Source organism: Pituophis catenifer, unplaced genomic scaffold (assembly GCF_029215685.1).
Source record: "Pituophis catenifer annectens isolate HBS135680 unplaced genomic scaffold, rPitCat1.0.hap2 SCAF_4, whole genome shotgun sequence".
NCBI lineage: Eukaryota > Metazoa > Chordata > Lepidosauria > Squamata > Colubridae > Pituophis > Pituophis catenifer.
The window spans coordinates 96,889,079-96,903,762 of NW_027256884.1; the positions used below are offsets into that span (position 1 = coordinate 96,889,079).

The window sequence follows — 14,684 nt, forward strand, 5'->3', positions numbered from 1 at the left end:
TTTTAATATCCTGTCCATCTGCTGCTAAAGCACTGTTCCATTTAGCTTTTAATACTTAAAATTTCACAAATACAATATTTTTTTAAAAAATAAGTCAGAATCAGAAATGAAAATCAAAGCACAAAAGTCTAACTTGTCAACAAAAGTCTTCTGGAAAAAATATTTGACAAAAAATAAATAAATCCCAAACCCAACAGATGTTCCAGTATCTAGGGTCAGACAATGAAAATATTCTTCATCTAACTGAAAAATGATTCCATTCTCTAGGAAGAAGATGGAGGAGATTTTATTTTTTGTGATATGTTTTTGGCTGTTCAGTCAGCAGAGATTAAGCTAACAGGAAACGGTTATGTCTACCTCATCTAAATGAAGATAGACATAAGATGTGTCTCTGTCTCTAAAAAAAACCTCTCTTCAATCTTCCAGGAAGAAGAAAAAGTAAATTGGGGGGGGGGGAAAGGGGGGGGTACCATTTGGAACAAGCCTTGGAGAGAGAATAGAAAAAAATGAAAGGCAGGAATAGCACTGTGAGCCACATGTGACTGAGCAGTTTTGTATGCCAAAAACAGGTCAAACTAAATGGAAATTACCCTCAAAGTTATTGTAGCAAAATGAAGCAATCAAGCTGCAGCATCAACATCAAAAATTTCTATCACAATAGTTCTCAACCTATGGTCTGCGGACCCCTAGAGGGTCGCGGTGTCATCACAGACGAACCATAAAAAATGTTATGATTTACCAATAAATCTTTAAGCCTTGGGGGTCCATGGCTGTGATCCATAGCCACAAAAGTTATTTAAATGGTGAAGAAAAGGTTGAGAACCATGCTCTATCATACTGTTGGTCTAGATACCAGCTACAGCCTATTGTGATCATCTTTTCTCTGAGAGGAGACCAAGTAATGTCACCTGAGGTTGTGTTCCTATGCTGAGGTTTTCTCAGAGGGTTCAAGAAGAGCACAGTACACTCCTGATTTCTATAATAAAAGAAATCCAAAGAGAGAGAAAATATTCATAAATCCAACAAAATAAGACATATGGAATGATGAAGCAAGCTCATGATCCAGCAGTACTGGGAATAGACTACAGCTGTCTCTTCCATTATCACCTAAATATCAATGATATGCACACCTAATTTCCAATCAGAAGTCTCAGTCCATTGCTTAAAATAAGGTATTAATAAATTAAGTAGAACAGCAGAATTCACATAATAGATCATGAATTTTTAATAGTTCATGGTCACCTCCAAGGCCTTTGAAGTGCAATACATTGGAGTCAGTGATTCATGGCTCCACTAAACAAGCCAAGCTTGCAACAAAGTTCTTCTTGAAGAAGCAACTATTTGGGAGTAAATGTCAACTCTACTGTAGTAGACACTGAGAATAAAAATAAATTCTGACCTGAGCCCCATCAGGCTTAGGAAGATTAAATGAGGCTAATACTTATAATGATAATTGAGGCTCTGGATTTAGTATCAAAGCCTACTTCTATTCCAGTTTACTTGAATGACGGCTGCTTCCTGCTCCAGTGGTTGTGCCTTCTCCCATCCCAGGATCATTGGATCCTTCCTAAGCATAGTGTTGCCAAGCTAAATAATTTCATTGGTTGTTAATCTTAGCCAATCTGGGATAGATCTGATGGAATAGAAGTCTGCTTCACAGATGAGTGCGGGATTGTGATTCCATCAAGAATTAATAATGCCTTTCAGCCAACTGGAGCTGAGGGTCATTTAGCTGGCTAAGAAGATGTTGAAAGATCAGGTGACCAAGGAGAAGGGCTTTCTCCCTATGGAACATACTTGGCAGATAAGTTTGGCCTCCTCTTTGACAGACTTTTGCAAGTCCCTGAAGACCAGGTTTTGATAAGGAGTCTGGGGAACCCAGAGTGAGGTAGAGCCCATCAAGTGGCTTATTTGACTAATTGTTGCTGGGAGGGAGTGGTTGTTGCTTTTTATTGTTTTTTATATTGTAAGCTGCCCAGAGTCACTGACAGTAAGTTGGCAGCTGTGTACATTTTCTTAAACAAACAAGCAAACAAACAAACTGTGGAGCCCTTAGTGATCTCTGAACTTGGTTGTTTTCTTGCAGACGTTTCATAACCCAACTAGATAGCATCATCAGTTCTAGAAGGGAGTGGGGTTTGCTCATAGTTTGTGTGTCCTGTCTGCTAGTGGGAGTTTCTTGGTAGTTCTTGGTAGTGATTAGGTTGATTGTTTAGGTTGTTTGTTGGTATTTTCTTAATTGGGATATTGTTTACTTCTTAATTGTTTGTCTAGTTTTAATTTTGGTATTAATCTCTGCTTATCTGGGTTATTGATTACTGGTGGTGAGGCAGGTCTTTTTCTTTTGTTTTTAGCATCTTGGTTCTCTCTCTCTCTCTCTCTCTCTCTCTCTCTCTCTCTCTCTCTCTCTCTTTCTCTCTCTCCCTCCCTCCCTCCCTCCCTCCCTCCCCCCCCCTCTCTCTCGAATGGTAAGTTTATCTCTATATGCCTGTTGATGACTGATATATCTGAGTTCCAGGATTTTGGGGGGACTTTTTTGGACTTAGCTTGGTCTAGAATGTTCACAGTTTCCCAGTTCAGATTATGGTTATGTCTGTCCCTGAATTGTGAAATTGAAGAGTTTCCATAATGTCTTGTGACTGCTATTAGTGTTCATGGATATGCTCTGCTAGTCCTCTGCCTGTTTGTTCTACATAGCGACTGTTACAATTACTAATGTATGTTGTTTTTTTCTTCTAGGGCTGCTGGTTCTTTTGATTTATTTAAAATGTTTTGGAGGATTTTAGCTAGTTGTATGGTACTATAGTAAGGGACGTGGTGGCTCAGTGATTAAGATGCTGAGCTTGTTGATTGAAAGGTCGGCAGTTCAGCAGTTCGAATCCCTAGTGCCGTGTAACAGAGTGAGCTCCCGTTACTTGTCCCAGCTTCTGCCAACCTAGCAGTTCGAAAGCACGTAAAAAATGCAAGTAGAAAAATAGGAACTACTTTTAGTGGGAAGGTAACAGCGTTCTGTGCACCTTTGGAGTTTAGTCATGCTGGCCACATGACCACAGAGACGTCTTCGGATACCCCCTAGAGTCAGGAACGACTAGCACATATATGCGAGGGGAACCTTTACCTTTTTATGGTGCTATATGGTTGGGATAGGTTTGATAGTTTTTTCTGAGATGTTTTGATATTCAAAACTTGAAATAGTGTTGAATAAATGGTTATGACTGGTCCTCAAAATTCTGCCAGATAAAGCTCGCCACAGTCATGTGATTATGAACTTAGCAACCAGCCCAGATTCCCAACCATTGTAGTAACCCACAATCATGTGATTGCAATTTGTGACTCCCTGCCAGTTTCCTACAGCCAAGTCAGTTATTAGATGTAAAGCAGTGTTATTGGGTGGGTGGATGGATGGATGGATGGATGGATGGATGGATTCAAAATAACTTTTGAAAACAAGTGTGTTTTCTCATTCTGTTGTCTTTCTCCCTAGAACAGTAACCCCTTTCATGGTGGCTTTTTGCTTGTCAGCAATGATTTAAGTTGTTTTGTTCTCAGGTTACTCTTCTGCCTTTACATTTCTTGTTTGTATTTAGGTGTATCTTCTCCAATTATGAGTCACTGCTAGTTCCTAATTTTAGGAAGGGGAATTCCTATTGTATGATGTAGCCCTTCTTTTTATATGTTCAATGAAATTCTTTGTTCAGATTTTATTTTTTTCTTGTTTTTCTTTTTTGTTTTGGCAGGCGAAATCTTACAAAATTGTCCCTCATCTTCAGTCATATGCTTGCAGAAATAAAGGCAATCTTCCCTAATGCTCAATTCCAGGGTGACAACTTTCGTATCACAAAAGCAGATGCTGCAGAATTCTGGAAGAAGTTCTTTGGAGAAAAGTAAGTATCAGCTATATCAGTATAGAAGGTAGAGTTGCTAGTGGATATTTCACTTGAGTGTCTTTTTATTACTTTTTAGTTCATTTACATTCACTCGTGTAAATTGTATAATATCACAAATGACAAATTATTTGCAGTGAGTTACAAATTGAATAAATAAATGCAAGAAGTAAACAAATAAAATACAATAAACAATTCAGTGGTACACTTTCACATTTAATAGAGATTCCTGAAAGACTGACATTTTCTCTCCTCCCAGTTAAAATAGACCTTTTTGGTAATAGTTTGCAAAGAATGGTTGATGCAAGCATACATCTCAAAAATTGCTAACAGCCTATGGAAACAGCCACAGGCTCTGTAAAAGCCTATGGAATTGTTTTAGAACTACAGGTTTATTGCTTGTCTAGAGAAGCACCTGAAACCTATTGCTCATGAAAGTTCCTTTAATCAACAAATAGATAGATAGATAGATAGATAGATAGATAGATAGATAGATAGATAGATAGATAGATATTCTTACTTCTTCATAGGATTTATGTGTGTTTTTCCTCTAGGCAGGTTTTTCCTACGTAACCAAGGTTTTTTCTGCAGCCTTAGCTCAGTGTGATTCTACTGAGCTAGGGCTGCAGAAAAAAACTTTGGTTACGTAGGAAAAACCTGGCTAGAGGAAAAACACACACACACACACACACACACACACACACACACACACACACACACACACATATATATATATGTTTTCTCAGGTTTTCGCGGGTGTTTGTATGTAGGTCTTTGGTTATTCGGGTCTTCTCCCACGTAAAATTGGAAGTGTCTTGGCGACGTTTCGACGAAGTCTCATTCGTCATCTTCAGGCTGGTGTTCTCGGCTTCGTGCTTCCAGGAGCAATGTGAGATCGCAGCTGTCTCTTCCTTTTAACTGCTAGTGGGGGTGTGAGCTGATTGGGTGGGAACTTGGCTGTGTTCTGATTGGGTGGAGGTGTGTTCTGATTGGTTAGGGGCTTGGCTGTGCTCTGATTGGATGGGGGGTTGGTTGTGCTCTGATTGGATGGGGGTGTGTTCTGTTTGGGTGGGGGCTTGGTTGTGCTCAGCTTAGTCTGAGTTGCAGGGGGATTTGAGCTGGTGAGCTGCTATCTACCAGAAGAAAACACACACAAACCGCTATCTGCACGCACTCTCACACCACCACCCTGCCCAGATCAACTCTGTAGCCAAGACACTCATTTCCAGAACAAAACGCTTAGCTGACGAACAACACCTAAAAACCAAACTACACACTCTCACTAACGTACTAACATCCAATGGATTCCAAAGAAATAAGATCACCAACCTAATCCAAAAAGAAACCCCCACTAAAATCCAAGACAGAGAACAAGAAAACGGCAAAGCCCTCCTCCCATACATAAAAGGCACCACAGACAGAATAAGCAAAATCCTCCACAAACATAACATCAAGACAGCATTCTGCACAAACCGAAAAATATCCACTATCCTAAGGAACCCCAAAGATAAAATTGAGTTAGAAAATCAAGGAGTATATGAAATCCCATGCACCGCCTGCCCCACCACATACATCGGACAAACCAACAGACGAATAAGTGCACGCATAGAAGAACACAAGAACTCAGTCAGAAAAGAGGAACCAACTTCTTCCCTGGTCCAACACCTTAAAGCCACAGGACATGATATTGACTTTAAAAAGACCAGAACTATCGCCAAAACTGAACACTTTAACAACAGAATAATCAGAGAAGCCATCGAGATAGAAAAACGTCCACACAGCATGAACAAACGAGACGATACCTCCCGCCTACCAGCCATTTGGAAACCCGCCCTTATTGACAAACGAGTCCCTAACACGACGAATGACACCAGACCCACACTCACGAGAGCCACACAGGATGTCACCACCACACATCCACGCAGAAAGCAGACTCAAACCCACACTGATAATGAGCCACGACCAAGGACCAGAAGCCAGACCGCAGCTGCATCATTAGCCACTTTAAACCCCTCCAATCCATACATGAAGCAGACTGACACCCACCATGAAGAGCTCGCACGGCCACAAACACGAAGCCAAACAACAACAACGCAGCTCACCAGCTCAAATCCCCCTGCAACTCAGACTAAGCTGAGCACAACCAAGCCCCCACCCAAACAGAACACACCCCCAGCCAATCAGAGCACAACCAACCCCCCATCCAATCAGAGCACAGCCAAGCCCCTAACCAATCAGAACACACCTCCACCCAATCAGAACACAGCCAAGTTCCCACCCAATCAGCTCACACCCCCACTAGCAGTTAAAAGGAAGAGACAGCTGCGATCTCACATTGCTCCTGGAAGCATGAAGCTGAGAACACCAGCCTGAAGATGACGAATGAGACTTCGTCGAAACGTCGCCAAGACACTTCCAATTTTACGTGGGAGAAGACCCGAATAACCAAAGACCTACACACACACACACACACACACACACACATATATATATATATATATATATATATATATATATATATATATATATATATATTTGAAGCTATATTTGTTATTAAAAGTTAGTTTGAAAATGCTTCTTCCTTTTTTTCTTTTTTAACTTGGGCACAGATATACAGTGGGGCAAAAAAATATTTAGTCACCCACCAATTGTGCAAGTTCTCCCACTTAAAAAGATGAGAGAGACCTGTAATTGACATCATAGGTAGATCTCAACTATGAGAGACAAAATGAGAAAACAAATCCAGACAATCACATTGTCTGATTTGGAAAGAATTTATTTGCAAATTATGGTGGAAAATAAGTATTTGGTCACCTACAAACAAGCAAGATTTCTGGCTCTCACAGACCTGTAACTTCTTTTTTAAGAAGAAGTTACCTTCTTCTTTTCTTTTCCTCTGTCCTCCACTCATTACCTGTATTAATGGCACCTGTTTGAACTTGTCATCAGTATAAAAGACACCTGTCCACAACCTTAAACAGTCACACTCCAAACTCCACTATGGTGAAGACCAAAGAGCTGTCAAAGGACACCAGAAACAAAATTGTAGACCTGCACCAGGCTGGGAAGACTGAATCTGCAATAGGCAAGCAGCTTGGTGTGAAGAAATCAACTGTGGGAGCAATAATTAGAAAATGGAAGACATACAAGAGCACTGATAATCTCCCTCGATCTGGGGCTCCACGTAAGATCTCACCCCGTGGGGTCAAAATGAACACAAGAACGGTGAGCAAAAATCCCAGAACCACACAGGGGGACCTAGTGAATGAACTGCAGAGAGCTGGGACCAACGTAACAAAGGCTACCATCAGTAACACACTACGCCGCCAGGGACTCAGATCCTGCAGTGCCAGACATGTCCCCCTGCTTAAGCCAGTACATGTCCGGGCCCGCCTGAAGTTTGCTAGAGAGCATTTGGATGATCCAGAAGAGGATTGGGAGAATGTCATATGGTCAGATGAAACCAAAGTAGAACTGTTTGATAGAAACACAACTCGTCATGTTTGGAGGAGAGAGAATGCTGAGTTGCATCCAAAGAACACCATACCTACTGTGAAGCATGGGGATGACAACATCATGCTTTGGGGCTGTTTCTCTGCAAAGGACCTGGACGACTGATCCATGTACAGGAAAGAATGAATGGGGCCATGTATCGTGAGATTTTGAGCGCAAACCTCCATCCATTAGCAAGGGCATTGAAGATGAAACGTGGCTGGGTCTTTCAGCATGACAATGATCCCAAACACACCGCCCGGGCAACAAAGGAGTGGCTTCGTAAGAAGCATTTCAAGGTCCTGGAGTGGCCTAGCCAGTCTCCAGATCTCAACCCCATAGGAAACCTTTGGAGGGAGTTGAAAGTCCGTGTTGCCCAGCGACAGCCCCAAAACATCACTGCTCTAGAGGAGATCTGCATGGAGGAATGGGCCAACATACCAGCAACAGTGTGTGCCAACCTTGTGAAGACTTACAGAAAACGTTTGACCTCTGTCATTGCCAACAAAAGATATATAACAAAGTATTGAGATGAACTTTTGATATTGACCAAATACTTATTTTCCACCATAATTTGCAAATAAATTCTTTCCAAATCAGACAATGTGATTGTCTGGATTTGTTTTCTCATTTTGTCTCTCATAGTTGAGGTCTACCTATGATGTCAATTACAGGCCTCTCATCTTTTTAAGTGGGAGAACTTGCACAATTGGTGGCTGACTAAATACTTTTTTGCCCCACTGTACTCCAAATCAAACTCTCAAGACATTATGGTAATTAGACTAAAACATATAAAGTATTAAATGCTCCTAATCCAATCAAAGGTCTATATTTCATTATACTTGAAATCGGCCTCTGGTATTCAATCTTATTTGATGTTTTATCTTAGTATATTTTATGAAGTGATAGTTCTTTATAGAAACTTGTGATAGACAATAGACAGGAAAATAAAATTTTAAATTATTACTAAATATAGAAGATATGAAGATTTTATGAAGAATACATAATTGAATTGGTTTGTTGTATATATCACAAGTCTTTACATATCATGTGTAATTTACCAAAGATTTACCTGGCTATGATGCAAGTGTTGAAGATATAATAACTTTGTAATAGGTAGTAAAATCACAATGTGTATGAATTAAGTGAAAAATTCAAAACAAGCTGTTGCCATTAGCAACAAAATTTTGGGTAACCACTATATGCCACTGTAATGTGGCATCAGTGTTATACTAGTTTTACATTTATAAATAATATAGGTGATTTGGGGCCAGTCACTTTCTCTCAGCCCAACTCACCTCATAAGTTGTTGTGGGAAAATAGGAAGAGGAAGGAATGTTAGGTGTGTTTGCCCTTGAGCTATCTATAAAAATAATAAAGAGGTTTTTTTTTTAAAAAAAAATCTAAAATAAATGAATAAATATTTAGAAACAAACACTTATTAGGAAGATTTTCAGAAGAAAAGGCAGAAGGCAGTATTAATAATTACCGATTGGCAGAAATCAAAACATGATTAGCAAAAAGTAACAGGTAGAAACAAAGACTTTGGCTCAAAGCAGCATAAAATAAAAGCCAATCAATACTAACAAAAATAGAGTCATAAAATAAAAAATTAAAAGCAGCAGTTAATACCAAATTACAACTGTGCTTAATGAGATAATGAAGTAAACATGCTTCTTTAGGGCATTCTGAATGATAGTCAATGAATTAGTACCCTGGTGGACAGGTGGTTAGTACCTCTCTGTGGGCATGTGCGCTGTCGCCCCAGCCCATCTCCATCATGTTTCTCATTGTCGTTTGCAGGGAAACAAAAGTTTGAAGGACTAAAAAAATTGCACGAAACAGCATTCCGCTTTTGTTGCAGTACATTTGCTGCTGCTGCCCCCATGGCCTGCCCCCTACTCTCACAGAGCTTTTGCAAATTTAGTGCAGAGCCACATTGCAACCCTGTGTCTGCTCGGCATAAAAAAGCAACTGATATTCAATCAGTTGCTTTTCCTGCAGAGCTGCCTATGTTGGGATGCCCCGCCTGCCCGCTGACCAGCTGGTCTTTGGCGCACTGCTCCTGGGTTGTCAACCTCCAGACGTCAGATTCCCACCACCCACTACCAGTTCAGAGGTTCCTTCCCCTCTCCGGGGGGTGGGGGGGTGGGAGGCAGAGAGACAGGAGGAGACAGAGACTGACTTACAATGAGGAGGTGTTATGTGTACATAGAGAGAAATCCTAATAAATGTTGCGAGCAGGCTAAAATGAGGAAATGCTGCAGAACTGGATGGTGAAATCACAGAAATATTAAAATAGGGATTTGCTCTGCTGATCAAGGGGAGAAATTAAAGAAATGCAGAAAGTAACAACTTGAATCTGAATTTCAAGTGATCTACTAGTTAGGTGGTGGATTAAAAAAATATTTTACAAACACAGATCTGAGGTTTTTTGCCCAAATATGAGGAAGGAGAAATTATGAATTTTCTTTGGGCTGAGGAGAAGTGAGATTTCATGCCTGTGGAATTACTCTCAATATGGAGAAGTTTAGGAGAATGGGACCCAAAGGGTGAACTTGGCACATTTAATTTCGCTGCATAGAGCTTTAAAATGTTTGGTGCTGCATACTTGAACTTGGGTGATTTTATTTCTGCTTCAATCCCCTGACACATTTAATTGTAACCCTTAATGTTTAATTTTTATTAGGTCCAGGGGTTCCTTCCCCCCCCCCCCCGCCCCGGGGGTGGGAGACAGAGGAAGGGACGAAGAGAAGAGGAGACAGAGAGAGAGAGGGAGAGAGAGAGGGAGGAAAAGAGAGAAAGAGGGAAGAAAAGAGAGAGAAACAGAGCGAGAAAGGGAGAGAGAGAAACAGAGGGAGGGAGGGTAAGAGAGGAAGGGAAAGAAAAATAGAAACAGAGGGAGAAAGAGAGAGAGGGAAGGAAAGAGAGAGAAAGAGGCAGAGAGAAAGAGAGGGGGAAGGAAAGAGAGAGAGACAGGGAGGGAGGAAGGGAAAGAGAGGCAGAGAGAGTGGGGAAAGAGAGAGGAAAGAGAAATGATATTACAAAAGTTTTTCTTTTTTATTGTTGCTAAACGTAATATTTCAAAAGCAGAAAAAAATTGAAGGGCATAAAAGTGCATTTATCACGTTTTTCTTAGAACAATTAGCTGAACTCTGCCTTGTTTATCATTATTTTAGGTAGTAAAACCTCATTATTCAGGTTAAATTGCCGTGTTGGCACTTTGCGATAAATAAGTGGGTTTTGGGTTGCAGTTTGGGCACTCAGTCTCTGAAAGGTTCGCCATCACTGAGTTAATATAAATGTTAAGCTTCAAATATGATTACCAATGTACAGTAGTCCTCAATTTACAATCACATTTGGGACTGGGATTTGGGTTGTAAATTGTGAAAGTTGTAAGACAACTACATGATCAGACCTGATTTTACATCTTGTTATGGTGGTCATTAAGCAAGTTGCACAGTGGTAAGTCTAAATCACACAGTTGTTAAGCAAATCACACAAAGCAAATCAGCATGAATCCATGTTCCTAAATGGGTGGTTTTTTTGCCAGAAACTGGCAAAAAACACAGGAAACCAGCAAAAAACATTGCAGATCACAGTCTCATGACCACAGGATTCTGCAAACAATTATAAGTGTGACCCAATTGGCAAGCACTCAAAATGTGATCATGTGACCACAGAGGAAGGGCAGCATAACATTGTACGATGGCTGAAAGAGCTATATAGGCCATAAAGAACCCTTTCTAAGGCTGTGGTAACTCTGAACAGCTGATAAATGACCATTTGTAAATCGAAGACTACCTGTAATTAAAATAAATAATTTATAGTTAAATGCCATACTAACACAAATATTAAATGTAGTACATACAGCAAGCTCCTATCTTATCATTTTGAATATTCTTTTAGTTGTGGATATTGAAGATGTAGGCAGGCTGCATTTGTTTACTTGATTTTTGCTTAACTTGGCTGATATCTGATCATGTTGGATTTGTCCCCATTCAGGGATATATTTAATATCTTTTTGGAGGGAGACCTCTTCCAGTTTAAATAAGTAGGCTAAAATGCCATTTAGAGAAAAAGAGTAACTTTCTTTAATAAGGAAGATCTGGCCTTAAATTTAATACCTTTGCCTAAGAAAAGGCAATGGCTTTGGAACTCTAGGCACATTTGGAAGAAAAATATGTAACTACTTTAACAGGCATTCCAATCAGGAAATTGGAATAAAATTGCTTTGGTCTGTTGATAACTTCTGCCAGGAAGTTTTTGCTAGTTTACTTGAACTTCCTAATAACTTTTAATAACATTGGCTGTGCTAGTCTCCTAAATAAATCTAGGGTTGGGCCCTGGGAGCACAGTTTTGCAATAATTCCATTCCATTCCCTTCTACAGTTGTTTCCAGAAAGTAATGCTATATACTACTCTTTGACACCTTGGCTATTTACCCATGATGTCCTACAAGTTTCCATCTTCTGTACTATGCTGTAGAGCAGGGCTGTCAAACTCATGGCCAATGGTGTGGATACGTCACGTGCCAGTTTAGTGAAGGGGGAAAAAGTCACAATACGTCATGTATCACCACCGTGACGATGCTAATTTGACACCCCTGCTATAGAGGTATTCCTGCTTTTTTAGAACAAGGAACTACCCACTTCCTAGTAATTTCCAAATCTACTGCTCCTTGCTATCTCACTTCCAAGTTGATTTCTTGATTCTTGAATACTTTCATTAATGTGCTTGAGAAGAGTGAACAAGGTAAAATTCAGGTAAAATAGAAATATTGTTGGTAGATAAGCAAACTGATACTGTAAGCAAAATCTTATTGCATTCTTTGACAATGTGACAAAACTAGTGGACCAGTGAAATGCTGTGGATATAATTTACTTGGGCTTCAGTAAGGCATTTGATAGACCATAACTTACTACTTGATTAGATAGAAAAATGTAGGTTAAACAACATTATCACCAGATGTAACTGGCTGACGAACCGCACTCAACGTGTAATCCTTAATGGAACTGCATTTACGTGAAAGGAAGTATGCAGCGGGGTTCCTCAAAGCTCTGTATTAGGCCCAGTAATCTTCAATAGCTACATAAATGATTTAAATGAGGGGATAAAACAAGAACTCATCAAATTTGCAGATGACACTAAGGTGGCAGAAATAGCCAACACTTTAGAAAATAGGTTCAACACAGAGAAGGATCTTGATAGACTTGAACACTGGGCCCTGTCTAACAAATTGATATTCAGTGGTGAGAAAAGTAAAATTCTATATTTAAGGAAGAAAAACCAAATGCAGGGTGATACCTGGCTCAATAATAGTAACTATGAGAAGGATTTTGGAGTCCTGGACAATTACTTAAATATGAGCTAGCAGTATGCTGCAGCTGCCAAAAAACCCAACATAGCCTTAGGCTTCATTAACAGAGGGATAGAATAAAAACCACATGAAGTGTTAGTACTTTTTCTAAAGTTAGTATCACTTTGTAATGCCTTGGTAAGGCCACACTTGGAATATTGCATCTAGTTTTGGTGTCCACGATAAAAAAGTTGTTGAGACTCTAGAAAGAGTGCAGAGAGGAGCAATAAAGATGATTAGGGGACTGAAAACTAAAACATGAAGAATGGATGCAGGAATTGGATATGTATAGTTTAATGAAATGAAGGGCTAGGGATGACATGATAGCAGTGTTCCAATATCTAAAGGGCTGTCACAAATAAGAATCTATTTTCCAAAGCACCTGAAGGCAAGACAAGAAGCAATGGATGGAAAATAATCAAAGAGTGAACCAACCTAGAACTAATGAGAAAGTTCCTGTCAGAAGGTAGCAGTGAAAGTTGAGAATGGTAATCACACAACTGCAAGATCCCTCCATGTCATAATTGTGAGCCAATTGCAAATCATAATTAACATATGATCATGGGGACACTCTGATGGCCATGATTATGGAAACCTACCATAACTCCTCCTCATTCAGTGCTGTTTTAACCTTGAATAGTCACTGAACAAATGGTTATTAAAGACAGCTAGAATAGAATAGAATAGAATAGAATAGAATAGAATAGAATAGAATAGAATAGAATAGAATAGAAAAGGGTACGGTAGGGTAGGGTAGATCAGAACAGAACAGAACAGAACAGAACAGAACAGAACAGAACAGAACAGAATTCTTTATTGGCCAAGTGTGATTGGACACACAAGGAATTTGCCTTAAGTGCATTAGCTCTCAGTGTACATAAAAGATATAATTAAAAATTGTGTTTTATCTAACACACACATATGTATTGTTTCCTTATTGTAGGACCATAGTGCCTTGGAAAGTATTCCGACAATGTCTTCATGAGGTGCATCAGATTAGTTCTGGTCTGGAAGCGATGGCTTTGAAGTCTACTATTGATCTAACATGCAATGATTATATTTCAGTTTTTGAATTTGATATCTTCACAAGATTATTTCAGGTAATTTAGCTAAGCTGAAATAATACTGAACATGTTTTTTTCTATTATTTGAACATAGCTGGATTTTGCAATTTTAGACAAATGGAAGAATTTTATAATTTTTTCTGTCAATTTTTCCTGCTAGGAGGTGTTTTAATTCAGGATATCGTTTCTTTTTAGTAAATTTGATATATTTTATGTTTTCCATGGCAGAGGTAATACAATTAACACTATATTACTAGTTCTGCGGGTAACAAAACTTCAAAAGGTACACATACAGATTTTAAAAAAATACTGTTTGCAATAATGAATTCACATGAAAACATGAACTGATCTAGTTATCAATTAAATCCCATTTTCCTTCTCTTCATGTGCTGCTTTCATTTCTTATTTTTAATTAGTCTAAATTTTTATTCAGAACGTGAAATTGCTTTCATCTAGACATGATATAAATGTTAAGGGGTGAATGGCAGATTTATGAAAGCAACAGATGACAGAAGTCCTGCTCCTTTTTACAAAATAGTCCAAAGGGTTTGCAGTGTGATAGTGCTTTCATCGTTTTAATAAAAGCTTATATATTTCATTAGTTTTGGATCTGAAATGGGATTGTTTCAGACTTGAACTATTTCCATTAACTTGTGATACTATTCAGATTCTTAATTCGTTGCTCACTTTTAAGCTATTTTTTTAATCTGAACATTACTTTAAAATGCCTTATTTTTCACTGTAACTAACTTTAAATGGCTGTTATCTTTGATGGTAGCAAGTATTACAGAAAATGTTTTCTTTATTCTTAGAGGAAATTGGGGTAAATATACAATATATTAAGTATATACATATAAATACATATTTATATATTTCACTTACTCT

The 14,684-nt window shown here is 39.0% G+C and overlaps 1 protein-coding gene across 1 annotated transcript in view; it reads left to right on the forward strand.

Annotated features, from left to right (window-relative positions):
* The window catches only part of CBLB (Cbl proto-oncogene B), a 72,478-nt gene that overhangs the window by 23,892 nt on the left and 33,902 nt on the right, over positions 1-14,684 (forward strand). Inside the window, exons 4-5 of the mRNA XM_070943767.1 lie at positions 3,738-3,884; positions 13,679-13,835. Coding sequence (XP_070799868.1) covers positions 3,738-3,884; positions 13,679-13,835 — 304 coding nt within the window. The remainder of the gene's footprint in view (positions 1-3,737; positions 3,885-13,678; positions 13,836-14,684) is intronic.